At 35.8% G+C, this 27,874-nt stretch overlaps 4 protein-coding genes across 4 annotated transcripts; 1 reads left to right on the top strand and 3 right to left on the bottom strand.

Moving 5' to 3' along the window:
• Nucleotides 1-787: 787 nt before the first annotated feature.
• Nucleotides 788-4,749, bottom strand: LOC122146962 (modulator of smoothened protein-like). The gene is made up of 3 exons (XM_042767283.1): nt 4,086-4,749; nt 1,393-1,605; nt 788-1,296 (listed from the first exon to the last, which is right to left on the bottom strand). The coding sequence occupies exons 1-3, from the start codon at nt 4,195-4,197 to the stop codon at nt 1,112-1,114; spliced, it is 510 nt and encodes a 169-aa protein (XP_042623217.1). The 5' UTR covers nt 4,198-4,749; the 3' UTR covers nt 788-1,111.
• Nucleotides 4,750-6,138: 1,389 nt separating this feature from the next.
• On the bottom strand, nt 6,139-16,981 carry LOC122146961 (cytochrome b-c1 complex subunit 2, mitochondrial-like). The gene is made up of 14 exons (XM_042767282.1): nt 16,846-16,981; nt 15,444-15,530; nt 13,470-13,619; nt 13,324-13,388; nt 12,975-13,031; nt 12,770-12,894; nt 12,140-12,237; nt 11,528-11,585; nt 11,337-11,432; nt 9,593-9,792; nt 9,427-9,507; nt 6,973-7,049; nt 6,737-6,890; nt 6,139-6,498 (listed from the first exon to the last, which is right to left on the bottom strand). The coding sequence occupies exons 1-14, from the start codon at nt 16,876-16,878 to the stop codon at nt 6,415-6,417; spliced, it is 1,365 nt and encodes a 454-aa protein (XP_042623216.1). The 5' UTR covers nt 16,879-16,981; the 3' UTR covers nt 6,139-6,414.
• A 3,084-nt stretch (nt 16,982-20,065) lies between these two features.
• LOC122146960 (NHP2-like protein 1) lies at nt 20,066-21,271 on the top strand. Its single transcript, XM_042767281.1, has 3 exons — nt 20,066-20,278; nt 20,540-20,660; nt 20,856-21,271. The coding sequence occupies exons 1-3, from the start codon at nt 20,276-20,278 to the stop codon at nt 21,116-21,118; spliced, it is 387 nt and encodes a 128-aa protein (XP_042623215.1). The 5' UTR covers nt 20,066-20,275; the 3' UTR covers nt 21,119-21,271.
• Nucleotides 21,272-23,146: 1,875 nt separating this feature from the next.
• On the bottom strand, nt 23,147-27,211 carry LOC109105108 (ras-related C3 botulinum toxin substrate 1-like). The gene is made up of 6 exons (XM_042767280.1): nt 26,870-27,211; nt 26,209-26,280; nt 25,882-25,999; nt 25,228-25,290; nt 24,612-24,771; nt 23,147-24,408 (listed from the first exon to the last, which is right to left on the bottom strand). Exons 1-6 carry the CDS (start codon nt 26,902-26,904, stop codon nt 24,278-24,280), a joined length of 579 nt encoding a protein of 192 aa, XP_042623214.1. The 5' UTR covers nt 26,905-27,211; the 3' UTR covers nt 23,147-24,277.
• Nucleotides 27,212-27,874: the final 663 nt, after the last annotated feature.

The raw sequence follows: 27,874 nt of genomic DNA, 5'->3' as shown, positions 1-27,874 counted from the left end.
TTACAGCTTTATATATGAATAGGTTAACATTAGTCAAACATTCCATGCATGGAAAATTAAAATACCACGAATTTTGTCATTTTTAATATCATACAAACCTGTTTTCCTTTTTAAGGTTACTGTACATTATTTCTGTTCACTTGATTCTAACAATGTTACATATTATATAGGCATTTATCATTCCTAGGAACATATAGGCCATACACAGTTTTCCAAGCTGGTCTACTCACCTGAAACATACATGAGTGGCCTGGAAATGTTCACTTCTGATATTAAAGGCAGGTGTAACACAAAACACAGTCAGTTCATCCATTAAGTTAATAAAGCTGTTCTTACTTGGCAATGTTTTAAAACTTTAACATTTTTCAGTACAACCTCCATAATTCAAAACCCCAAAAGACATTTGTTAAACATTAAATGATTAAGCAGCACGGTTGGTACTAAAAGTAATGTGGTCTGAAGATCTAAAACTCTGAATTTACTCTTTTGGTGTACTGATGTTTTAGTACCATAGAGTGTAAAAAATGTATATATAATATTTAGTGCACAGCTCTTAGAAATTATTGGTCAATTGCGCCCTCCAGCGGTCTGATTTTTCCCAGCATTCACCATCGCCCAAAACAACTGGACGCACTAGTCATCTATTAGTTCGATAAATAAACCGATACATTGTAATGGGTTGTTTTTTCCTTAATGAAAGCTTTAAAGGTGCATTCGGTAGGTGTATGGCTAAAATAAATAGGTAAAATACAGATTAAATGTTTTAAATAATTTCAACTCAATGTTATATGTCCATATATTTATTTATTTATTTATTTGGGGAGTAGCCTTGTCATAAGCAGGATATTGTACAGTCCGCCAGCCATTATTCAAAAATAAATCCTCTCGGGGTAATACAAGGATGATTTATCTAGCCTTAATGACTGACTGACTGACTGTACAGTATTGTTTATGTAAATCTTTTAACGACCACAGTATCATTCTAATAAAAGATCCACTGCAACAAGGCTCTGTTGTGTCAGTGTGAAGTAAATCTATTACTTTTCCATCAGTTGAACCAACACTGGTGCTGAAAAAGTCAAATATGTAGCATAAAAAAACAGAGGATTAGTCAGCCAGGCAGACAGACTTTACCCGCAAAAAGAAGTCCAACTATTGTAAAAAATATTGATAAAACAAACAATACATATGAGGACCCAACAACCGTATTATTGGGTAATTTGTAAGGTTGTCCTCCGACTTGATTGATGTAAAATCCAACTGGAAATATGAGGGCAGCCATACAGAAGAGGACCACTAGAAAAAGAAAAAGAAACAAATGATACAAGTTGTTTAAAACACTTAAGAGATTTGGATTGTTTGTGCATATCAGATTTCCCTAAGGTAACATACTTCCCATGAAGGCGATCCAGCGGGCATATTTTGTTGCCTCTCGCCACCACTGTGAGATCACAAGCAGGCCACATGTGATAGAGAGTGAGATGATGCCTAAGATGATGAAGAACAGGGTAGTGATCCATTCTGGAGGAAGGCTTGGGGAGATACATACCCTGTTTCGACCATGGATGGTCTGGCATTGCTTGACTAGACCCACAGTCAGAGCTCCTATGTGCAAAACACAAGAAAATGTTGTGACTATGAAGAGTAAAGCGAGTCTTCATTTAGCAACACATAACACAACTAGGACTAGAAGATAAAACGAGTAGATAATGACGGATACATTTTCATTTTTGAATGTCATACTCCTTTACTGGGGTAGTTCTCTAATTCTACCATCATCTAGTCAACATCATGTCATTCCAAACCAGTATGGCTTTACAGTTTGTTTTTTTTCTTCTGTGGAACACAAAGGAAGATATTTTAAGAACGTTGGTAACTAAACAGTTTCAGTTCCATTGAATGTCCAAAAAATGCAATGCAAGTCAATAGCAACCCGAAAACTTCTTGGTTACCAACATTGTCTTTTGTTTGTGTTTGTGTTTGTTTGTGTGTGTGTGTGTGTGTGTGTGTGTGTGTGTGTGTGTGTGTGTGTGTGTGTGTGTGTGTGTGCAGGGAGCAAAAGAAAAAAAATATGCATACAGGAATGACATGGTGACAAAATATAAAGAAAATGATAAAAAAATTAATTTTAAAGTATTCCTTTAAGTAATTTACAAAAGGGCATAGTGATGATATCAATTCTTGCAGTTGCAAACCGCTTTTTTTAACTACAATGCTAAAAATAATAAAAAATAAATAAAATACAAGTATGATTGATGTGAATTCCTTCCTGGAACATGGACAAGAATGTGAATAACTAAGAGTTTTCAAAAATAAAGAGTCTCCTCCTATAACATTCAGGATTCAACACTGAATTGTGTCATGTTACCCTTTTTAGTGCACAAATACACTAAAAAGGGATTAAAATATATCTCAAGTTTCAATTAAGTCATTTAATTTAACCAGACAGTCACCAAATCAGATTAACGTGACCCTGCAAAGCCTGAGATATGAAATAATAGAACAATTTAAATAAGAAATATGTAATCTAAATGTGATCTAAATGAGATCTTTATAATGCATATTAATATCAGTTGTCACCCTAAATCTTCCAATAATATGTCTTAGTAAGAGGATATTTAAATAATTCGTTTTCTGATTAAAACCATAGTTTTTATTGTGCAAATAAAAGTCTAGTTTCTGAAAAGTCAGTCTCTCAGGTGACTGAGAGATGGACAAATAAACCTTTCTCACAAGGTGTTTTACTTGCTAAAAAAGTATAAACCATCAATCAGACAATCGAGGTGATGTAGTAGATTGAGTTCAACGTGTTTTTTAGTAAAGTTTTGACCATGTTGATTTCAAAGACTTCGAAATTTGTGTATCAAATATGATACAGTAGACTTTATAGGGTTAAACTTTAATTGAGCTACATAAAAGATTAATGTAAATGTAATGTCAGTGTCTTTCTGTAATGGAGGTCTGCTGGACACCAGCTCTTCAAAAAATGTAACTAGTTGAAAAATTGCCAAATCCAGCTTTACCGTGGGAAACTCCATTCAAAGTCACTCCACAGGATATCCTGTTCTTTCCCTCTACACATCTGTAGGGTGAGGCCATAAAGCATAGTTATGATTTTATCTCATGTGTACCCCCTTGTCAGAATCTACCATCAGCCTCCTCAATGTATAGTGCACTTTAATTTTTTGCAAAAATTTTTTTTCTTGATAATTTTGATTAAATATTGTGTAAAAAAAGTGTATACATTTGCTATATATATATATATATATATATATATATATATATATATATACACCCAATACAATGTTTATTACATTGCTTTTACAGCTAAACAATTCTAAGGATATTATTATTATGGGAAAAGGAAGAAAGCTGGAGTGATAGGTTACATAGGTTGTTGCCTGGGACAACAGGCAATTATACATTTTAGCTTCATTACGAAAAACATTTTATGAACATTTTGCAATTGACCCATCAGAATCAAGTACGTAGACAGAGACAGACAGACAAAGAGATGATAGGTGGGTTTTTATCTGTTATATTGTGTTGTAACTCAAGTGTTATTTTTTTTAGCATTAAAGTGGAGTGGAAAATGTTGAGGATCCAATGTGAGATAATTTGCAGCAACAACATTCTATTAATATTATTACCACGTTTACATAACAGAACAATTTTCCATCTGATTAAGTGCTAGATCATATCTCTGTGGAAGGCAATTCCCAACAGACTTCATTAATACAGCAACAAACACACTGAATAATCAACAACACATTTCCCTTAAAAGCGTTCTTCTGCACATCTCACTAATGCAAAACATTTAATCACTGGCTTTTATCAGCTAATGCCAGATGCTTTTATATATTTATATGTTCTACCCATAAATGGTTGTGTAGCGAAAGGAAAAGTATATTGTCCTATCAATGTGTCCAACTACAACCGGAAATGCTTGTTTTAATGCATAAATAAATACATTAAAGCCAGATGAACTGTTTTATAATGGACTTGTGTATTTTTGCACATGCAGATACACGCATGCTCTGCCTAAAGAGTGACCATGGTATTTGACTGATCATGAAGTTTCTTACCCTCTTGACCGCCTGTATTGATCCAGTCTGGACTTGCAATACTTGCAATTGCGAAGATATCTGCTGCCAGAAAGAGACATCCTGAAATAATGGTTAGTTTATCCATTTTCATACTTCAGTCTGTGAACTACATGAGTTTAGGTCTGTTAGATGTTTGGGATTGTATGAGATGGATGCAACTTTCACTCCCTCTGCACCTCATGGAGATGCTCTTGGTGCAGTTCTGGAAGACAGCATCTGAATGTCAGCTGAGGGATCAGGATGCGAACACCAGCAGTATGACATTCACACTGAACATCATCCCATTATGAAGCACAGCCCCTCACGTACTCCACTAACAGCACCCTGAAAGGTGAGCCCATACTTGAGCACGGCTTTGTGGAAAATCCCGAGTGCTCCGATGTGTTACATCCGCGCTGGATCTTTCCTCTTCATTTATGGATATCATTGAAAAGGGAAAACGATTCCACAGCGCACGAGTCTCAGTATCTGATATGCTGGGAAATGTCGTGTTGTAACGATTACTACAGTTGTCCTTCTTGTCTTATGGTCTTCCGCATTTCATTTTAAAGTAATTTACCGTAAAACAGCGTCCGCGAACCTTTCAAAACACAACCCTGCTCGCGAGATATTTTCCCTTTGTAAGGAGGGCTGGAGAACATGACGCAACACGTGACGTCACCAGCCTGATTTTGACAGCAAGTGTGCTCTCACCGCAATACCTCATAAATATTGTATTCCAGATAAGAGCAAAGAAGTTCATTTTAAGATATTACATAAAATATATCCTGTGGCAAAATATATGGAGGTTAATAGTTCGTGCTCATTTTGTGGGAGTAATGATGAAACACTGATCCTTTTATTTTTCCAATGTGGAAAAACTCAAAACTTTTGGAATAGTTTATATCATTATATAGATAAGCACCTTGATTCTTCCAAATACTTTCAGTTAAAAGATATTATTTGTTACTATAAAGGCACAACTAATACTCCAGTAAATAACATTATTAATTTTTTAATTTTGTTTGGAATTTTTTTTATTCACAAACATTTTCTAACTCGCAGCCTGCTTTTTCACATTTCTTATATGAAATTGATGCATTTCTCAAATCTCTGAGTTTGATTAAAAACCAGAAAAGTGACAGATTTTTGAAATCTTATGATGATTTGTTTTGTAACGCCTCTGACACATAATGTTTCCTCAGTATGTCTTTATTATGCTATTTTTTGTCTGTTCATTGTTTGATGCATTATAATAAAAAATTAAAAATAAAATAAAAAAAATGCTCTCAATGGAAACGTCAATGAATAAAATACCCCCCCCCCCCAAAAAAAAATTTTTTTTTAGCACAGATGCTTAATTTGGACAGACACAAAAAGTAATAAAGCGAAAATAATAACTAGGCCTATACTAGTCTGGAAATATACTTTTTGCAACTAGGTAGAGGTAACATTTAATTGACCAATGATATTAGGAGATACTTATTTTTCATTTTTATAAATTATAAAACACTGAAGTGAACGCAATAAGGCTGTTAAAGAATGTTTATATATATATATATATACACATACACATTGGACAAGAGCATTTGTATGTTTTTACCTGACATTTGCTTAATTTAAACCAGTTAAAATTTGTTCATTGTATATTGAGTAAATATTATTACACAAACTTAAACCAACCAAATCTGAAGTTGTTACTCCTCCTTTTGACCATTGAATCACTAGTTTTTGTTTTTTTCATAATTTTTTCCCAGCCATTCATGATTATTGTATAATAATTTTTTTCTATAATTTTACAATCTTATACAGTATTTTATAAGTATATACTATTGTTCTTGCAAAAAGCAACTTCTTGCCAGTTAAATATTTTACCGTTTATCGTAAAATCAAAGCAGCAATACACCACTACTCAGTTACCTTTAGTTTATATTCAGATTTCAGAAAGGTAATATCTTAAATTAATTTCAATGCAGCTTGATCCATTGATGTTATAAAGATCTCAAAGTTTAAGTTGTAAGAGGATCACAAATCACAACTTGTTTCAAAAATGTTTGTTGGTGTTGGTAAGATACTTTATTAATTTACATCTATACATTTCAAATGGTGTTCAAGTGTTGAGTTCTTCTCTTGAGATTAATCCACTTTACATAATCGTACAAATATCAAGACAAACTTTTGATGACAACCTTATTATGTTTATTTTTTTCTTTATTTATTTTGGACAGGAACAATAAAGATATCATGAAAATGTCCTCATTTCATTATAATGAAAAGAAGAGTTAGACACTCTTGAAAGACAGAATGTGTGAGTACTGATGTGTGCCCATCAGATTTCATCAACAAAAGGTGTGTTGACCAAGTGTCCACTGGAGGCCATAGTCTTTTTGCCAGACATGAATTTTTTTGCAACCTGAAAAACAAATGAGAAATTCTGTTATACAAAATTGCACTCCAAAAGATAAAGCCTTATAGTAAAATAGCCTAATTGTACAGTCAGCTATAAATAACACTAATGTTAATATAGGAATTATTTACACAGTACACTGTTTCTCTGAATATTCTTCAGTTCACAGGTTCATATTCTTGTATTGCTATCCCAAAGCATTTACACTGGGTTACCACAACCCTAAGAAACAATGGTTGCTTACGTTGACAACATCAGCTGAAGACACAGCATTGATTTTCTGGGTCACAGCTTCAGGGGAATGGTAGGTACCCTCTGCAAGCACTTGTGAACCAATAGCTTCCATTAAGCCCTCAGAATTCTCAATGGACATCAGGTACTCAGCCGTCAACTGATTCCTGCTCAGACAAAAACAGAATTCATTAATAATTACATTAAAACATGCATTGAAAAATCTAGGTCTCAAGCAAATGAACTCACTTAGCTCTGCTGAGGTCAGCTGCTGCAAGGTTTCCTTGTGCAATGTCATTCACTTGACCAACTGCTGCTTTGATTACCTCAATACAAAAATGAACACTTTAAAGGTACTGTAAGTTTTTGACTCTACTAAAGCATAAAAATGCCAAAATAAGTTTGTAGATATTTAAGATACATGCTAAGTTAACATACTTATTTATCTAAAAATAACACTACAGTCAGTTATTCTCCTTTGAAAATGTGCGTTCTGGGACGGAATGTCGGTCTCTGTTTTGGTTTGTGAAACCCGCCCACTGCCAATTCACCCAACTGTATTCCGGCAACCTAGGTTGCCAGTTGGTGGAAAACACAGCGCATTTAATTTCATTAATTGTCAAGTGCGCTCGTTCCTGTTGGTGTCGTCAATCTGGCAACCTATGTGTGCGTCAAGTCTGAGGAGGGGCCGCGTGAAAAAAACCCTCTCCAATATTTTGAATCTGGACTGCAATACCTCGTTCAACCACTCGGTGTCAATCCTACATACAGCAACTTTACAAACACATACATAATCTTTAAAGGGGTCATATGATGCTTTTTTAAAGATCATTATTTTGTGTATTTGGAGTAACAGAATATGCTAACATGCTTTAATGTACAAAAACACATAATTTTTCAAATATTGTACATTATTGTAGGTCCTCTATGCCCTGCCTCTCTCAAACGCGTCATTTTCTACGAAGTCCCGCCTTCTGACAAGCGCAGTCTGCTCTGATTGGCCAACTGACCCAGTGCATTGTGATTGACCGAACACCACTAGAACTCGTCGGAAATGTAACACCCCTTTCCATAATCGCGAGCTTCATCTTTCAAAATAAATGTAATGACAGCTAATAATGTCCTTAGTTTTACCATCAGTTCAAGTCCAAAAGGCGCGTGACAGACACAGTGATGAAGCTTGTATGTGTTTGCAGTACACAAGCCACGGACGGTTAAGACAGCTGACTCCACTGTGTGACCCTGTCTTTCTCTATCACACACACATGCGCGTGGACACACACACACACATATGATGCGCAAAACTCCGCATTTGAACAGTCAATTGCAAATACTTAAACTAATATCAAAACATAGTTACAGTAGCTGATTCAGAAGGGCCAGATTGTCGTAGCAAAGTCAGAATTACGTCCTCTCCTAGGTTCACGAAACGGTCATCCATAAAATGCATTGCTGTTCTGTTAAGTAAGTAATTTTGAAGCTTCCTAAATGCATCTTCTTTCGAAAGGCCAAATAAAGTGCTTTTGCTTTCGCCTAGATACACACCGCATCTCCCTGACATGACTGCTTCAACACTAACTGCAGTTACTGAAACCACGCCTTCTTTCTTTGCGTGAACATTTGGGCGGCATTATGCAAATATCTGACATAGAGATGTGGGGGCGTGTTAGAACGAGCCGTTTTAGGGGGTGTGGCAGAGTCTTAACTTTGATAAAGAATATTTGGATTTGAGACTTTAGTCTTTGCAACTTTATAGATCTTCTTCATGCACCAAGAGCTTGTAACACTCCAAAGAGAAAAGAAAAATTTAAATCGCATCATATGACCCCTTTAACTCTCATGGGTCACACCACAAGTTATATTCATTGCTGGACTAGATTTAACAACAAAATGCTGTAGCATATCAAAATCACTGGCTATTTTACTGAAGTTTCACATTAATTTTTTATGAAATCATGTAATAACGTCTCTGAAAACACTGATGTATTCATGAATGCTCAGACACTCAACAGTTAATTCTGTTTTTACTTAATACGAACTATTACTGATTAAGCAAAACAATAAATGGTATTACTGTGTCCAAAATTTATATAATATGAATTTATTGTTTACTGAACTATTGCTTAAAGGGATAATTCACCCAAAAATGAAAATTCTGTTACACACATACGTTGTTTTCGTTCAAATCAAAGCGTAAACAACGCAGCTGACACAGAATAGCATACTCGTTCAGTGAATACTCTCCAAAATGGAGATGAATTGTTGAATAAAGTTGCTATTTTTGTTTTCTTGCATAAAAAAAAGTATTCTCATAGCTTCATAAAATTACGGTTGAACCCCTGATGTCACATGGATTATTTTACCGATCTCCTTGATACGTTTCTGGACCTTGATCGTGGTAATTACATTGCTGTCTATGGGAGGGTCAGAGAGCTCCCATAATTCATCAAAAATATCTTAATTTGTGTTCCACAGATGAATGGCGGTCTTATGGGTTTAGAACGACATAAGGGTAAGTAATTAACGACAGAAATTTCATTTTTGGGTGAACTATCACTTTAATTATGGTTTAGTTTTGATTAAGACTTATTTATGACAAAAGGAGATGTTTCCTGGGAACCAAACCAACGTTTTTGGCCTTGCTAGCACCATGCACAGAATAAAATCATATTAACACCAGAGCATAATAAAAATCACACATACATCTTTGGCAGCATTAGCCTGGCAGATGGTGTAAACTCCAAACAGACCAGAATCAGTGTAGTTGGCACTGAAGGCAGACGCCTGCAATAAAGCAAGACAGACAGTTACAAAGAGTCCTTCATATAAAATCTTTTTTAAGCTAAAGGTCACAAAAGGTGAAACTCACATCGAAGGGTTGAGCGGTGACCTTTGAGATGGCCTGACTCAGTGTGCTTGTAGTGTTGGAGCCTCTCTTGACTCGAGGCCCTGCTCCAAGCACATGCTGCAGTATGCTGAATGCTGTGGCCTCAGCTGATGTTGCACTTGCACTTTCGCTCGCCACGACCGCATGAACCAGTCCTCCTCCAGAATGATGCCTCTGCTCACCTGGAGAACCCAGCCAGAGATCACAAAGCGTTTCAGAGGCAGAGCACTTTTCTAGGAGCATGCTACTTCTGACACTATAAAAGCACTTAGTATATACATTTCTTTTAAAAAAAAAATGGTTCATCTATTGCTTATCCATTGCACATCTTTGTCTCATGCCAGATTATCCAACAATCATCCAATGACAATAATATCTAGTGATGGATAAGTCTTATTCCAAAACATAATCAGCTGCTTACCTAGACAACAAATTTCAAACCCCATGAAACAAAGTTACATTAGCAGGAGAGATATTTTCATTCTAGAGGAGCATTTTATTATACAATATATATTTGTTGTTGTGTACATGACAATTCATCAATATTATTGTTTTTTTTCCCAGAAGAAAAAGTCTTATTAATTGGAAAATTTGGTCAACTTTTAAGAGCACACATATGACCTGAAACCAAAAGGAAATGGATAACAAACGGAAAAGTTTATTTTGTTTATCAGAGTAATGCATCTTTTTTTTTTGCATCTTAGGTTTGATTCCCAGGGAATGAACAAACTTATTAAACACACCTTAAATGTGCTGCAAGCTGCTTTAGATAAAACCATCAGCCAAATGGGTAAATGTAATGCATCCATGAGTGTCTGTTAGGTGTTGCTGCCCATTTAACATGATTAAAATTAGTCACTTATAAAGGTCTATTTTAGTTTGGATACTGCTTTAGAAGTTAGCAGTCTATGTAGGCGGCAGGCAGTGAGACAATTCAAGCTCCTTAAAGGGATACTCCACCCCAAAATGAAAATTTTGTCATTAATCACTTACCCCCATGTCGTTCCAAACCCTTAAAAGCTTAATTTAAGATATTTTGGATGAAAACCGGGAGGCCTGAGACTGTCCCATAGACTGCCAAGTAAATAACAGTGTCAAGGTCCAGGAAAGTATGAAAGACATCGTCAGAATAGTCCATCTGCCATTATTAATTCAACCATAACGTTATGAAGCGACGAGAATATTTTTTGTAAACGAAGAAAACAAAAATAATGACTTTATTCAACAATTCCTTTCTCAACAGTCTCCTCTGTGTCTCTCCATATCACCGTATGCTGCGTATGCTCTTCTGTATCATCCGCGGCACAAGGATGCGCTGTTTTCTTTCAAATCAAAGCTAAATACACGTAGAAACGGCACATCCTTGTGGCGCAGCTGATACAGAAGAGCATACGCAGCATACGGTGATGTCTTTCATACTTTTCTGGATCTTGACAGTGTAACTTACTTGGCAGTCTATTGGACAGTCACAAGCCTCCCGGTTTTCATCCAAAATACCTAAAATTGGGTTTTGAAGATGAACGAAGCTTTTACAGGTTTGGAACGACATGGGGGTAAGTGATTAATGACAAAATTTTCATTTTGGGGTGGAGTATCCCTTTGAATTACTGACAGTAGCGACCTGAAAGTGAGACATTTATTGAATATGTAAGGTAAACGTATTGTGTTGTATGTTGTATTCGTAATACTGTTAATACTATTAATAATAATTATTGATCCACTCTACCTCCACGGTACACGGCTTTGGAACCAACAGTGCCTGTTCCACTGCGGATGTTCAGGAATTGCTCCCCAACCTGCTTAAGCACAGCATGATCCACACCTACACAATAACATACAGTACAAATGACTGATTTAATAGCCTTTTTTGGGCCATATTAAATCTTCTCCTTTAATAAAGCAACAATTTCAACATACCAAGACCAACAAGGGCCATTCTTGCACTTGTGAAGTTGTTCTGAACAAAGGTGTGCATCTGTGAAAAAGGACATAACACAGAGAACATCAAAATGTAATGTTTATTTTCAATGTATAATACACAATTATTTGCAATGCCATTTGCGCTGTGGTAGATAAATTTATGCAGGTGCAAGACTGTTATATACATGTTGTTTACTGTTGTCAAGCAATGTAGTAACTTGGTGCAATACTATTCTACAGCTCTTTAACAAGAACGTAACACCTAAAAGATAAGTGTCCAGGCGTTACAGAAATTAGACTTTTACTCATTTGTTATGATTAATTTTTGTTTGGTTTATGTCCATGAACTTACAAATAAAATGATAAAATCAGATGAAGTGCCTTTTAAATTTCTTAAAATATAAACTTATAAATGAAAATCCAAACAATTTATCCATTAAATTTCCAGCAGAAATAACTATATTACAATATATATAGTCACTATGTTAAATGATGCATAATTTGGACAAGACCCAAATGCTACTAAAAGACTCAAATGAGTTTGTACAACAATACAAAAAACATTAATGAGCCATATCCATTTGTTTTCCCTTCACAGCGTTGCCTTACCTGATCTGCGGTGATTTGGCCGAGCATGTAGTCTGGACAGTACAAGGAATTGGACAGAGCATTCTTATAAGCTGCAGCATGCAAATTCTCAATGACACCTGAGGCACAGACAAATAAATGAAGACCGGAAACAAGAAGCAGAGACATTATGAGTGCTAACCAAATTTAGTCCATTATAAATCCATGACAAAATTCCTGTATTAACAAACAGTTCTCCATCAAAATGAACCCTCTGGGGCCACACTTGTGAAGACAATAAGTTTGACATCATTATTCTGAAAGAAATATTTTGTGTTTTGAGGGGATTTTCATGTTACTAGACAATATTCACCTCTAAATTATACACCATTTATTTCTATATAAAATAATATAAATATTAAAAAAATAGTTAGCATCGTCAATTAATAGTGTCATATTTAAATATTTATTATTTTCAGGTTTTGCATTCAGACCAAAAATAGCTCTGTATTTTTGTATTTTCTAATCATTTCCGCCATTTTTTTATGTTCATACACCAAGTGACACAAAATTCGAATTTTGTACCATTCTAATGAGGTGAAAAATGTCACAATTTGAAAATTCAAAATCTCTCAGTCTAAAACGACCATCAGAGGGTTAAACACTGCATACCAATCTGCAGACTCTGCTTGGCAAGTTCCTTATCCAGTTTCACCCTGGCAGTGAGGTCTGACACTTCCCATGGCCGAAACTCTGGTGCAGTGGTCACATTGATCAGATACTCCATAACAGTGTCACTGCGAGAAGACAGACCAACAACATATTGTTTCCAGCAGAAGAAAAAATCATACAGACAAACTAATTGTGTTCTACTCACATATGATCTCTCAGGCAGTCTACAGTGTATGCCATGGTTTCCCTGGAGCTTGACACACTGCATGGAAAAATATATTATAAACAATTACTCACATAACATAACAGACATGATTTTTGCATAATAATGCACCATATATATTATGCCAGTGGTTCTCAATTGGTTGGTTACAAACTAAAAGTGGGTAACAGATCTGTTGTGGTTTTTAGCAGCAAAAAGACAAGAAACAAAAGGTAAACTTGGGTACTGAAGCAAAAGCAGTCGAGGACCACTGTATTATGTCACATAACACATAGATATTATAAATAATAGATGTTTAGAAGAAGCTGTTCTGTGACAAGGATAAACTGACCTTAAGCTTCCGCCTACAGCCTCAACGCCGCGGCAGATCCTGAAGGCAGACGCTCCCTTGGTTGTCTGGAATCAGCAATATGGAAAAGTGAATTCTAACACAATCACTGCTCACTAGCAATACAGCGGTCAAACATGGATGTGTACCAGACTGGCAGCCAGACGGAGCAAGTGTGTGACACCAAGGTTGTCCATCGTCTCATATCGGCTTCCGGCCCTGACGAGCACACCAATCCGAGAAGCAGGAGAATAGTTTTCCAAGGACGCAATCACTAACCCACTAGGTAATTTTGTAACCTGGAAGAGACAAAAAAAAAAAATTGTATCCAATTTGCATCAACTGGTCAATAATGTGATTGTTTTCAGGTTAAGCTATAGCTGCAGGGGCGTAACAAATCATGTATTGATCAAGTGACTAATGATATATTATATCGATGCAATGCCCAAAAAAACTATATTTTTCAAGTACATATACATATATATATATAAAGAAATTATATATATATATATACACACAGTATGTAAAGACATACAAGCAGACTTGTTTGACCATTCTAAAAAGATGTTGGATTGTCACTGAGCTGTCATCATATTTAATTAGTTTTAACTAGTGCTGTCAAACGATTAATTGCGATTAATTGCATTCAAAATAAGTTTGTGTTTACATAATGTGTGTATACTGTGTATATTTATTATGTATATATATGTGTGTGTATTATATATATATATATATATATATATATATATATATATATATATATATATATATATATATATATATATAATACACACACATGCATGTACATATTTAAGAAAAAAAAATGTATATATTAAATATATTTGTAAATAATATAAATTATATAAATATACATATGTGCATGTAAATACATGTAAATATTTTCAAAATAAATATATGCATGTGTTTGTATTTATATATACATAATAAATAAACACAGTATGCACACATATATTATGTAAACAAAAACTTTTATTTTGGATGCAATTAATCGCGATTAATCAATGGACAGCACCAGTTTTAACTTAACTTTTCCTTTTTCTTAACTTATTATTATCTGTTTTATTTTTCTCTAGAAATGTATTCTTTTAACAGCTGGAGTATCTCATTTTGTTGTGGATGTCCCAACTGGGATACGGGTTTTGCTATTTTCAAAGTTAATTTAATCAATCAAAAAAGTCAGTTTAAGGTTTGTTATATTTTGGTGGCATTTGTGAGTTAATAAAAATGCAACCAGTTATGTAAAATAGGCACATAATATTATAATATTAATACATTGAATGCAGGCTTTTAATTCAAAGTTTCTCTATAAACACACAATTAATATGTATTTGTCTAAATATCAAGCAAATACCTAAATAAGCATTCATACAATTTCCATTTTAATAATGCATTTAGGTTTAAACCTATAAACATTTGATTATACACACAACAGCTGGGCTGTTCCTAGAAAGATATTTATAATGAACAAATAATGTTTGTTTAAAGAAATTTAATTCACATATGATTTATAATATTTATTAAATAAATAATTAGTTAATTAAAAACGTAACTTCATCCTCACCATGAAAGAAAAAACTACGTTGTTGTCAATACTTCTTTTTGTAAAGTAACCTGAAAACAATGTGTTGTTTTTTCAGACACTTTAATAAACATATTGTGGTGATTCATGACAAAAAAAAATTACCTTGACAGTATTTAACAGTTTATATTTGTTAAGAAAAGTAAAGAAATTAGTTAATAAAAGATATATTGTATGTATTATGTTATAAATAAACAGAACTGGTTAAAATAAACAAAGCGATAATTTACAAAACTTAAATCACAAAACTTGCATCATCAGACTAATGAAACCCTCTTCCTGTCCTTGCAGTACCATCCTGTGGGTTGTGGAAAAATAAACTGAAATTCGAATTCATGAACAGTCCCTAATATGAGAGCAGAAACCCTCCCCAGCACCCACACGTACATGAACATCCTGGTACATGTGAGGGCCACCTGCCGAGACCTTGATGCCTGGCAGAGGCACAGTCAAGTGCTGGTCCCTTTGAGTGGCCACATAGAAGCGTCTCTGTGGACAGAGAGACAAATCATCATCTACTGACCTGCACTTCCTGCGGCAGAAGCTTTACTGGCTCCACGGCTGCCGCAGCATCCACCTTACGGGCAGCCTGGGCTGCATACAGCCTCCTCTGAAAATCACAAAAGACATCACGCCTCTGAAGAATAAGTGTGTCCGAAAAGAGCAGAATAAAGAGAGGAAGAGCTACTAAACTGTACTCCTGTGTCTGAAGAGTAAATAAGAGTGCTACAGGCCCTCTTTTCATGTTCATTAAGGTTGAAGCCATTTGGACACCAAAACCATGTAATAAAACATTCAAAGCTGTATAAACTCACGTTTTCATCTAATAAACAACTTAAAAAAAAGAAATGGATAACACAATTCCAACATGGACACTGTTCAAGGGTGAAAAATAGGAACTGCAACTTTTTTCTTTTTTTTATCAAACATAAAATAATTTTTTTTTTTATAAAATAATGATTTTATATTTGCATGTCTATTTTATATTTCCTACATTGCATCAAAATTCTATATGCGTGTTCTATTTTATTTGTTCTTGTATTTCCTGTGTTTATATTCTCGTTTATGCTCTTTACAGTTGTTTAAATAATAAACCTATTTCCACATTCTTTCCTGTGTTTTTTTTTTTTACGCCCATGTTAATTTTATTCTATGCAAGGAGAATCATAAAAAGCATTTCACTACACACTGTACAGAGAATGCTTGTGAGTGTGACAAATACAATTTGGATTTATATTGAATATACGTCTAAAATATGACTATTTCAGTCATTTTAGCATAATCCTTTAAATTAAATGTTTTTAATATCATAAAAAAACACATCCAGACAAGTGTATACACTTTTCACAGGAAGTGTAAGTTAGCTGTTGGTCATCAAAAAAGCTGTAAGATCATTTAATGCACTGCATGACCCCTAATATAAGGATAAATATTCAGTAAACATTTCTCTCGATCCCATATTGCGTTTATGGTGCTGAATACACAAAATTCTCATTCTGTCTCTCTTCCTGCTCTAGAAGTGCATCATGATGGCTAACTAATGAGCAAACAATGTCAAGTCTTCAAAATATATATATAGGCTACTTTAAGTATGGACAGTATAACATACAGTATAACACCGTAAATAAACAAATATTCCATTTAAAAAACATTCAAATGACAGTACTATAACAGGTATCAAAAACTCAATATTTATGGCCAGTAATATTTCACTGCCTTTATACATGAAGCTTGTAGATCCCTTGTAAATTTTAGGATGGGGGCCGCAGATTTAAAACATGATTAAACGACGAAGGTGATGAGATGAGATGACATACACAGAGCTGAACTGTCAACTTTCTCTCTTTTCTAGCTTGGTTGTCTGAGAACAAGGCCAGCGTCTGTGCGATCTTGAGAACCCGCACGAAACAACACAAACTTCTCACCGATAACTGGTTTATTCCCCGGATCCCCCTCATCTTCTCTCTCTCCTTCACACAGAGAACACCGCAATATGGCTGACCTAAGGATGTCCTACCCAAAATCCCTCGCGCTCCGCTTCTTCTTCTTCTATTTTTAAATGGCGATTGACAACTATTTGTTGCATTACCGCCACCGCTGGACTGGAGTGTAGAACAATGGTTGCATTTTCTCTATAAAATCACATTCTTTTTAAAAGCCCTGTATTATTTAAAAAAGAAATCAAAAAATCTTATATCTTATATTCAAAGATAATTTCATTGGCCTCTACTTGAGCAATAATCCTCTGCCTATCTTGATGATATTTCTTACAATGAATCAACATGCTCTACAGTTTCTGGGCTATGCCTGAGACAATGCTCACAGTTACCATCAACATGCCTTTTCATTAGAAATAAGGTACTATTAAGTCTGGTGTGTCCAATCCTCAGCCTGGACAACACCACTTCCTCATGTCTAGCTCTGCCTGAGTCTGCAATCTTACTTAGTTTAGGCTGTATACTAAAAAGATGTCTCCCAAATGATTCATTATCCCACAAGAACTGCCATTTTTCATAAATTCTTGATTTAATAATGCTCTTAAACTCTGCTTTGCTGTATTTTATGTCAACGTCAATATTGTCTTTACCTGCTGCTTTCTTGGCATATATATCAGCCAGCTCATTCCCCTCCACCCCTATGTGGGCTGGAACCCATAAGAATGCAAATTTTAATCCTGCCTTTTGCAATCCACTCGCTAACTGTAAAACCTCAAGAAGAATGTCTTTCCTGGACCCTGAGTGGGAATCAGTGTTGCCAACTTAGCAATTTTGTTGCTAGATTTAGCAACTTTTCAGACTACCCTAGCAACTTTTTTTTCAAAAAGCACCTAGCAACAAATTTAGCTATTTTTAGAAAGTTTTTGCCAACTTTTAGCAACTTTTGTAAAGTGACTCAAATTATAAAAAAGACACATATTTTCATGTAAATTACACAAAAAGAGGAAACCATTGAACAGCTAGCCAGCCAAGCAGCACATCAACCTGGAGAGAGCTAGAGAAAGATGCTTAACAGTACAAACATCAAATGTGCATTACTTGCTAGTTCCAAATGCTCAATAATAAATGCACATTTATGATACAGCATGTTATTAGCTTGTATATATAATTGTTGTTCAGTTAGGTACACTGTAAGAACAAAATATGTGGAAAAACTGAAAAGGTACTAGTCATTTTCTGCCAGGATGTTATCCATTAAGATGTAAACTGTAACCTGAAAACACAAAGTGCAATGTGGAATTTAAATAATATTTAAATTCATATAAACAGTACATTGTGTCCTATTTTTATAGACTTTTGTGTAGCACACTAACTAACTACCAGTACACTGCTTAAAACTATAATTGTTCAGAATGTGCATTTTAATAATTATAAGAAAATGCATAAAATGTTTAACTGTTCAATAATTCAATGTTGTAAAAAATCTGATCATAAAGATGTGCTATTTATGTTACTTTTACAAATTAAAATATTTAGTTTATAATATTTTTTTTAACAAATAACATTTAAAAAATATTTTTCGCTGAGATTTGAGTTATACTGTTGTGTATTCTACATAAAAACGCTGTTTTGTGTAATGGTTATGCAATGATGTCATCACACAACGACATCACAACGTCATTTAGCAACTTTTAGCAACAAATCGATCTTCCTTTAGCAACTTCCTCTGGAAATTAGTTGGCAACACTGGTGGGAATTCTGGATACTTAGAAGAGCCGAACTAGAGTCAGATGCTATGACTGTTTGTCTATTACCCCCATTGCTTTCTACCCATAACAGGGCAAACCATATAGCTACAAACTCTGCCGTATACAGCCGAATCATCATTTAGCCTCTTAACTACAACTCAGGCACCACATGCACCACTCCCACCCTTTTATCAGTTCTTATAGAAGCATCTGTAAATATGATCATGTCCTGTCTGTAGTGTTCTGCTATATATCCACCAACTCTCCCTTTGTCCGCTTCACTTTCCTGCTTTTCCATAAGCAAACCTAGATCCACTTTTAATTCCTCAAACGTCCGAGGGGGAACTGTAGAGTATGGTACTGTAGTGCAGATATTAAGATCACTTAACCCCATACTCTCAACTTTTTGTTTGATAATCCATCCAAAGCTTTTTACTCCCTCATTCAATCGCTCTTGACAATTTCTTAGGACTTGCAGTGTTATGTGATCATCATTATGACCCATAAGACTAGCCCAATACACTAAGGCAAGCTGATCTCTTCTCAAATACAAGGGCATCTCCCCCACCTCCACTTGGATGGCTGCCACTGGAGAGGTTTTAACAGCTCCACTACAAATTCTCAGGGCTTGGTTTTGCATTAAATCAAGTTTGTATAATAATGACTTTTGTTCTCAATGCTGACCCAGATGCACCCCACTCAACCCCACACAAGCACCTCATCACATTTAGAATTTTCTTACAAGTTATCCACCATCTTCTGGATATGGAAGGCCCATGTCAACTTCTTGTCAAACCATACACCCAAGTACTTAAAAACCTCTTCTCTTTCCAGCTCTCTACCTGACAGGTACATTTTAAATTCAGGTCTTATTGAAATAAAACACTGAAATAAAATATTCAGATGTAACCCCATTTGTAATCATTAACATTTTCATAAGTAACTGTAATTTAATTACGCATTTTTTTTCTCAGTAACTGTAATGGATTAGTTACATCTATTTTGTAATTAAATAACGTAACGCCGTTACATAGTTACTCCCCAACATCATATCGTTACCATTTGATATAATGAAGTGTCAGTATCATTTTTGTTATTTTATTATTTGCAGCTTGTTTTATGTCTTTAGACAGTATTGGTTCTTCACATAAAGATCTTAACTCTAGATCTCACTTTTCATTATATCATGTTTATTAAAATTAATTAAATATTAATCTACGTTATAACTGACTCGAGATCAGTTAAAACCATTTTACAGTTCATGGGTTCACGTTTTTTTTTTCTCTCGAAACCAGTGATGAATTCGAAATGGGGGGGGGGGGTCGTTTATTCTATACATTTTTAAAATATTCTTCATAATATTTAACATTATATAAGGAATGTCTTTAAGATCAAATGTAATTGTGTTAAAAAATTAATTAAAAAAAGACTACCGGAAGTGTGTTAAATGTGAGCATGCGCAGTGTGCCGATCGTAAACACGTGTGGCGAGTCACTAACGTTAGAGTGTTGAAGATCATTCAGCTTCGCTGGTCATTAGAGTTATTTCTTTCGTTTATTTGCTAATCTTTAGACGTGCTTCTGTTTAGTTAAATAGTACTGTCCTCCGTGAAGCTCAAGCCGAGAGGACCTGTGTGTTTATAAGTTACGTTAGTCGCAGATTAAAACACAATGGTGAGTATCACGTGTGGGGTTCCTTCACGACATTCAGTGTGTAACTAAGCTGTTTGAATTTTGCCTGCCGGAATGATAAAAGTATTCCTACATTGAACCTTATTTTAATGTTTTTGATGTGTTTAAAATCAGTTCAGTTGTAGATGAGAATACCGTGTTGTCAGACATCAGGTTGAGCAGATAATCAGTGTCGTTTGGTTAACTTTATGGAGTTGAGAGTCTTGCTGATAACGCTTTGCTCTGTTTGTCATCTTAACACAGACTGAAGCTGAAGTGAACCCGAAAGCCTATCCTCTGGCAGACGCCACGCTCTCCAAAACCATTCTGGACCTGGTGCAGCAGGCCTCGAACTACAAACAGTTGAGAAAAGGGGCCAATGAAGGTAAAGTAGCATTTTATTAAACACCCAGCAGTAGGTTACCCCTTTAAAACCTGCTCTTTCAAGATGTGTGGTTAATGAGAATGGGCAACAAAGACATAAAACTTGAATCGGCGAAATGAGTGACTTTAGTGTAAGTTCACCTGACTCATTGTGAATGTTACTTCTGCCAGCTCTGATTCTCATTGTCTTCCACAGCCACCAAAACTCTTAACCGTGGGATTTCTGAGTTCATTGTGATGGCGGCTGATGCTGAACCTTTGGAGATCATCCTGCACCTGCCGCTGCTGTGTGAGGATAAGAACGTGCCGTATGTGTTCGTGCGCTCTAAACAGGCTCTCGGACGTGCTTGTGGAGTGTCGAGACCTGTCATTGCCACCTCAGTCACCATCAAGGAGGGATCGCAGCTGAAACCTCAGATTCAGTCTGTGCAGATGGCTATTGAAAGACTCCTAGTTTGAGCTCATACTTCTTACACATTTGTTTTCAGGTTTTATAAATGATTTCTTTTTGTGCAATCCTTAAGGATTTTTTTTTCTTTTTGTATGTTAGAAACAATGTTGAGTGTGTTCCTCAGCAGTTGACAGCCGAAATAAAGTTCGGTTCAAATCAAATGATTTGTGTGGGTTGTTTGTGCTTGATGGATGTACATACTACACATCTAACATTAATACATTGGTGTTTTTGAAATGGAAAATTTCTGTTACCTTATGCAAAGTGAAAAATGTTGCATATCTTTTCCCCTCCATATAAATATAAAACTACGATAAATACTGTCAGATGTACACAAACCAAAGCAGATCATAAGAATGAGTTGGGAATATTGTGCATGAAAAATTTGGAGTATAAAATCAACAATGCAGGATATCTTTTGGTTCTTTTATGTAGTACTTTCAAAAATGATGCAACATTTGCATGATGTGTTACATGCACAAACTATTTTTTTGGTTGGATTAAACAATTTGAACCTTTTTCAGTGATTTATTCTAGATAACTTTCAGAAGCCATCTTAAAATGAAAGTCAACAAACATGAGGCATTCAGTCATACTGCCAGTAAGATAAGAATCAGTTCAACAATTTTGCAAATGTTTAGAAGCCACTATGATGTCTTTACAAAGCTCTTCAAGTTCAAAGGCAACCAGGTTAAAAATCTGAAATATGTCCATGTCATTCAAAAACTGTTTGTGTGTGTGTGTGTGATCCAGTGTTGTATGCACTTCAGGTCTGTATGTGGAGCAGAAGGAAAGAAATGGCTCAACGGTTTGTTAATGATCTCCAAGGCTCTGTAACAGTTTGTTCTTAAGTGAAAGAGGCAGTGATAGGAGCTGATGTAATAGTGACTGCCACAGGTGCAAGTCAGCCGTACTCTCTGGAGAGTGGGTCAAACCAGGTGCACATACAGCAGGTCAGCTGGTCCACAGATTTCCAACAAAGATATTTTGTGAGGTATTTAACCAATTAGGTACAAGAGGCCATGTTATATTTAGAATATAGTCATGAAAAAAAAAAAAAAAAAAATGCTGTTTAGATCCAGTTACGTGAGCGACCAACTTGAACAAGTCCACATCATAGTTACTACATTGTGTATTTATCTATCGTGGTGCTCTATTTTGTGACAGCGGTGGGCGCTTGTCGGCCAGACTGGAGGGAGCTGGATGATGTTTTGATGAGAGAGGCCGTGGTGTACGTGGACAGCAGAGCCAAGAGACATCATTCTGTCTGGAGTATGCATTACTTTCCATCAATAAAATATAACTGATTTCAAAACATGCTTACTTTAGACATTTGGCTCAGTCATACATATAATACGTCCAAATTCCTAAATGTTTTCCTAAAAATGTATGCTCATTATTTGCCTAGACGTTTTCACAGAGCTCGGAGAAGTTATAAATGGATCTTTTCCAGCTCAGCGTGAGAAGACTACGGTATTCAAGTCACTGGGTAACTTGTTTTTCCGCAGCTGCAGACTAAAAAAAATGACCAAGATGTACTGAAGAAAAAAGAAAAACGCATTCTCACCACTGATAGTAGTAACAGAATGTGCCTTAAATATCTTGACGTTTGCATTTTAGTCCTCTCAAGAGACAAAAAGGAAGTATTTATGTATAACTTGCAAGCTTACGCAACCCCTGTTGATCTTCAGCCAGTTCTAATTCAAATTTGGGAATGTCATGTCAGAGTTTGTTCTTAAGAAGCTGTCTGTTATGATTTCCCATGTTTCTTAGAAAGCACTAATTAGTCCTGGAACTGCATCTTTACCTGGATCAATGATTATAAGAACAAACTGCTCTCATGCTTTACACTCCTGTAAAAAGATTAATCAGTAAATTACTTTTAGTGTGGCTATTTTTTGCAAACATCACTTTTTTGTTTTTTACACATTTTGAAGCATCATTAATAGAGTGCTGCAGGGATGACCTTTTTGTTGGCTAAAACCCGAAAACGAGTTTAGAACTTAGCATAAATGAAAACCAAGGACAAAGATAAATGTTTTTATATTTGGTTTCTATTTTCAGACATAAAGGTTAATACATTGTAGCTTAAGTGGAGACAATAAAAGCATGAATAAAGCATTTTAAATGTTTTAAAAATGACAGAACTGTCAAGATGACAAAATTAAACATTCCATGTTTCTTCTTGAGTATTAGAAGCTCAATACTTAATGTCTGTACCCTAACAACAAACGGTTTATATGTTGAATTCAAGAATCCACTACATTTAGCACAGTGTTCATGGGAACCTTTCGAGAAGATGAACCCCATGCCATAGTGTTGAGGTGTCTAGAGCACAGAAACTTAACATACTCCACTTTCTGACAAAACCCTGGTCTGCTACTAGGCACTGTTAGATCTGTAGTCTAAATACAATACTTGGACTGTAAAATGGATAAAACACAATGCCAGCCTTTTCCGACAGACTGATAAAAATACAGAGAGAGATTAAACAAGAGATCTGCCCTTCTGAATATTTAGAAACAGTAGTGAAAATATGCAATATGCTGACAAAACAAAGCTGTTATATTCATTTTAACTACTTCTGTTTCTTATACAGTTAAACAAAATAAACTCTCTAGCATGGAAACCGTAACACAAACCAAAAAAAAATAATAAAGTGTTTTCTTCAACTGTAAAATAGTTCCTTCAATATTACTGCAATCTCTGTCTCTTATGATTAACACCCCCCCGAACCTTTAGGAAAAAATGAGATTGTTAGTGTGAGCAAATTGAAGTAGGTAACTTGTAGGTTTAAATTTTGGCAATAATTCATCTTCTACAAAAACGCAGATTGTAAACAAAATATATGCGCTCACAAAGATGGAGAAGTAGTATTTAGTTCATCAAAATGAGGGGGAAATAAGATCATTAGAAGGCAGCAGGAATTTCTTAGTGTAGGGAAGGAAAACAACTATGGACGCCGCTCTCTGAAGCAAATTATCTGGCATCTTAACAGCTAGTTAGTGGCATAATTCTAATTACAATGCGAGAGGGAGAAATATCTGAATGCATACACTGTGCAGACTCTTTCTTCTTCTCCAACACACATTTCCCAACATCCCCGCCTCCATTGTTCTCCTCTCAGGTGAGCTCAGATTGCAGCTGGGGCTGTGAGTACAGTCAGTTCAGAGGATAAGACACCTCCTCCTTCGTTTCTTGACCGGAGGTGGACACAGGACCGCACGGATGGCTTCATCGAACACCGTCTTAAGGCCGCGCTGCGTTAAGGCTGAGCATTCCAGGTACTTCACAGATCCTGTAATGAACACAAGAGTACTTAAAGTGGATCCACCCTTTAAAAAGCCTGACAAACACTTGAAGATTTTAAGGCCGATTTTTAGCCTGATTTGCACCCCAGATTCAAATTGATACTGTCAATCCACGCCTAACATACACACGTGTGTAAAGGCAATAATAAAATGCATTTAAAATCCAGTTTATTAAAACTGAAGTGCTGACCTATTTCTTTGGCCATAGCGAGGCCTTGAGGGTAGGTGATGGGTGTGAGTTTCTTCTCTTTTAACTTTTCAATAGTGTCCTTGTCGTCTCTCAGGTCAAGCTTAGTCCCAACGAGAATTATCGGAGTGTTGGGACAATGATGTCTGACCTCTGGATACCACTGTTAAAGAAAACAAAACACAAATGTTGAGCTTCCATTGAATGCAAAGTCACTCTATGCATAGAGAAAACTGGCACACTGTGCACAGTATACATAACTCTATACTCAAATACTAATAACATATCACTGTGCCATGTCCAAACCTAACCTATATTTTACCTGTGGATAAAGACCACAACCTCCTGTTCCCAGCAGAAATTAATAGCAAATGCCACTTGATCCTTTGAAATGGACGTCACTGGACATTTTGCAGACACAGAAGATTAAAAAGACCTTCTGTCTGCTTCCTTACAGCAGCATCAACATGCTATTTTAAGGCTTTGAAACCACATTTGCTCAATCAGTCAAGCGAGACAGACTATTCTTACAGCCTCTTCCCTCTTTTCCATTCACTGAGATCATTTTGAAAGTTGCCCACACTGACTTAAATCACACAATCTCTGAGTGCTTGCTTACCTTCGCACGGACGTTCTCAAACGAGGCTGGACTCACAAGAGAGAAACAGATCAAGAACACATCCTGTAAGAAAAAAAAAAAAAATTCATCAGACAAAACCCTCACTTCATGCTAACTTTCAACTCTTTTCTGTAAAGCACAGCGTTGACTAGACTGTTGCATTAATGAACTGTAAATAGACTCCACTTGTTTCCCAAGAGAAACAGAGCAACTAAAACACAGTGAGGTTTGTGTCTGAAAGACAACGGCTAACAACTGAGCCATTCACTCTCAGCCTTAGCAAGAGAGACAACGTCAACACAGAGCTGCCATTAATGCTCCGAGCAACATATAAGAAATCACTTTAGCCTACCAGGCATCAGGACATGGGCGATTTTTAGTGTTTATTAAGGCATAGGGTTTATTATGTTTCCAAAACAGTAAGTCAAACTACTTTCAAGATCCTTGCTGGTCTCATGACTCATTAATGCAGAAAGTCAAAACTCTCTCAAATGTTATCCAAATGGCATTTTCTTAAAACAAAATTATCTAAATTGATTGGCTCCATTGATTAAACCTCAAATAAACATCTAATTATATTAATATGTATAAAATATCTAATCTATCTATCTATAGAGAGAGATACATCAGTTTTTATTATGATTATGATTGTACCGTCTGAGGGTAGGAGAGCGGTCGAAGCCTGTCGTAATCCTCCTGCCCTGCTGTATCCCACAGTCCCAGGTTCACCGGCTTCCCATCAACCATCACATTAGCAGAATAATTATCGAACCTAAATAAAAGATTCAGGGATTAAATTGTGCAAATAGATAAATCCACAGGCTTGTACCAGTATGGATATTCTTAAAGGTACATCTCAAAATTGTGAAGAGATGTACAATATATACACATACATACACATATATACATATATACACATATATATCTCTTTGGCTGAACTGTCCCTTTAAGAAACTCAGGGTCAGAGTAAGGTCTGCTTACACAGTAGGGATGTACTCCCCGGGAAAAGCATTGGTGGTGTAGCTGATTAGAAGGCATGTTTTTCCCACAGCCCTGGGAAAAAAAAAAAAATCTTATCATTCATATAATACATCCAGTGACAGAAATGACCATGTCTTATATAACACAAACTGATGTCATCTCTTAAAATTGCTTTTCCAACTAAACAGTTACACATTACAGAGATACAAAAGAAGCAGAGCAAATACTTGTCTTAAACAAAACATTGTTTAAACCTCATAAGCAGCCGGTGTTATTAATATGAATCATAAAAGTGGGTTTGGTTGACTTGTGTATTAATCACTGCAGCACCCCCCACACACTCAGCCCGCATCTCATGACGTCACAGATCAAGGAAACTCAGGGAAGGGTTAACGTTCCTCAACACAGAAAACCCAGACAAACAAACAAACACACATTTCAAGTCTAAATTCATTCATAAGCTGGAAAACACAGATTTAATGTGTAATATGTGTGAAATGAACACTTTTAAAACATCTGTGAGCTACAAAGACCGAACAAAAGTCTCAAAATAAAGGCTCACAAATGATCTAAACACTACAGAGCAAACTTAAGAAAGGTCCGAGGCGTGGAAAACTTAATCCCACGACTATTACAATGCTGAAAACGAGGGTAAACTCACCCGTCCCCGACGACCACACACTTTATGGCCTGCATCTGTGTTCTCTTAGCACGCTATCCCGTTAGCTTACTCTGTGAATGAATCGATAAAAGCTGCTCTGGCCGGGATAACGTTAACCCGCCCTCAGAATCCAACACGCACAAAACAAGAGCCGAGTCGATGGACGTTGAAAGGAAACGCGAGATTTCGCTCAAACTCGACGGGGTAAAGTTAGCTGGCCGACCGCATTCCAGCGCATTTGCTGCTGCAGTTCCAGTGAAACAAACAGCCACCACCCAAAAAAAATCTCAGATCCCGGTCTGCACTCACACACACACACATATCCCGTCCCGTCCCAAGCGCTAAACACACTCTCTGCTGCCTCCTGAAGGACTGGAGCGGATCTACAGCTCCAAACCTCGCAGCGGTCAGTTTATGATTGTGATTTGATGAAAACGTTCATGTCTTGCTGACTATCAGATATTTCATATTTTAAAAATGAGTGAATTAAAACAGAAAAATGTCTATATTAAATAAATAAATAAAAAGTTTGAATAGCATATATGTTTTTTGTTTTTGTATCATATTTAATAAATTATTGAAGCGCCACCCCACTGATTATTCTTTATTTAATGAAATGCTATTCATTTTCGTCTGTATGTTTCTAAAGTATAGTTATATGTATTTTAATTTTGTGATCAACTTTTTTTCTTTGGACAGTTCTGTTATGACTGGATATTGATAGGGACATTTTTGCATTACTGACACAGTGTTTTCCTAATTAATGTTGTTCAGTTGCTTTGACGCAATCTTTTTTGTTTAAAGCGCTATATAAATAAAGGTGACTTGACTTGACATGTATACTGTACACTAGGGCAATTTTGTACATTTTTAAAATGTGCAATGTTTGTCATGTGCTTTTTAGACATTTTTCAAAGTTTATATTAATACACATATTCCTCATGTGCACACTTCTAGATGCATATATTTTGTGTATATATTCTAATGTTCATTTTTAATGTGCTT

This window comes from Cyprinus carpio, chromosome A12, assembly GCF_018340385.1.
Source record: "Cyprinus carpio isolate SPL01 chromosome A12, ASM1834038v1, whole genome shotgun sequence".
In the NCBI taxonomy this organism is placed as follows: domain Eukaryota; kingdom Metazoa; phylum Chordata; class Actinopteri; order Cypriniformes; family Cyprinidae; genus Cyprinus; species Cyprinus carpio.
The sequence above is the reverse complement of the archived record's forward strand: the minus strand, read 5'-3'. Positions and strand labels throughout refer to the sequence as shown.

Excerpts from the sequence above, each read along its gene's own strand:
- LOC122146962 (XM_042767283.1), bottom strand. The coding sequence starts at position 4,197 with ATGAAAATGGATAAACTAACCATTATTTCAGGATGTCTCTTTCTGGCA. Across the intron at positions 1,606-4,085 it reads CAATACAGGCGGTCAAGAGG|GAGCTCTGACTGTGGGTCTA; the intron begins GTAAGAAACTTC and ends TTTTGCACATAG. Across the intron at positions 1,297-1,392 it reads CTGGATCGCCTTCATGGGAA|TGGTCCTCTTCTGTATGGCT; the intron begins GTATGTTACCTT and ends TTCTTTTTCTAG.
- LOC122146961 (XM_042767282.1), bottom strand. The coding sequence starts at position 16,878 with ATGAGGGGGATCCGGGGAATAAACCAGTTATCG. Across the intron at positions 15,531-16,845 it reads GGGGAATAAACCAGTTATCG|AGGAGGCTGTATGCAGCCCA; the intron begins GTGAGAAGTTTG and ends TGTGATTTTCAG. Across the intron at positions 13,389-13,469 it reads TCCGTCTGGCTGCCAGTCTG|ACAACCAAGGGAGCGTCTGC; the intron begins GTACACATCCAT and ends TGCTGATTCCAG.
- LOC109105108 (XM_042767280.1), bottom strand. The coding sequence starts at position 26,904 with ATGCAGGCCATAAAGTGTGTGGTCGTCGGGGACGG. Across the intron at positions 26,000-26,208 it reads GGGGAGTACATCCCTACTGT|GTTCGATAATTATTCTGCTA; the intron begins GTAAGCAGACCT and ends TCTTTTATTTAG. Across the intron at positions 24,772-25,227 it reads TTGAGAACGTCCGTGCGAAG|TGGTATCCAGAGGTCAGACA; the intron begins GTAAGCAAGCAC and ends TTTCTTTAACAG.
- LOC122146960 (XM_042767281.1), top strand. Across the intron at positions 20,661-20,855 it reads GAGAAAAGGGGCCAATGAAG|CCACCAAAACTCTTAACCGT; the intron begins GTAAAGTAGCAT and ends TGTCTTCCACAG.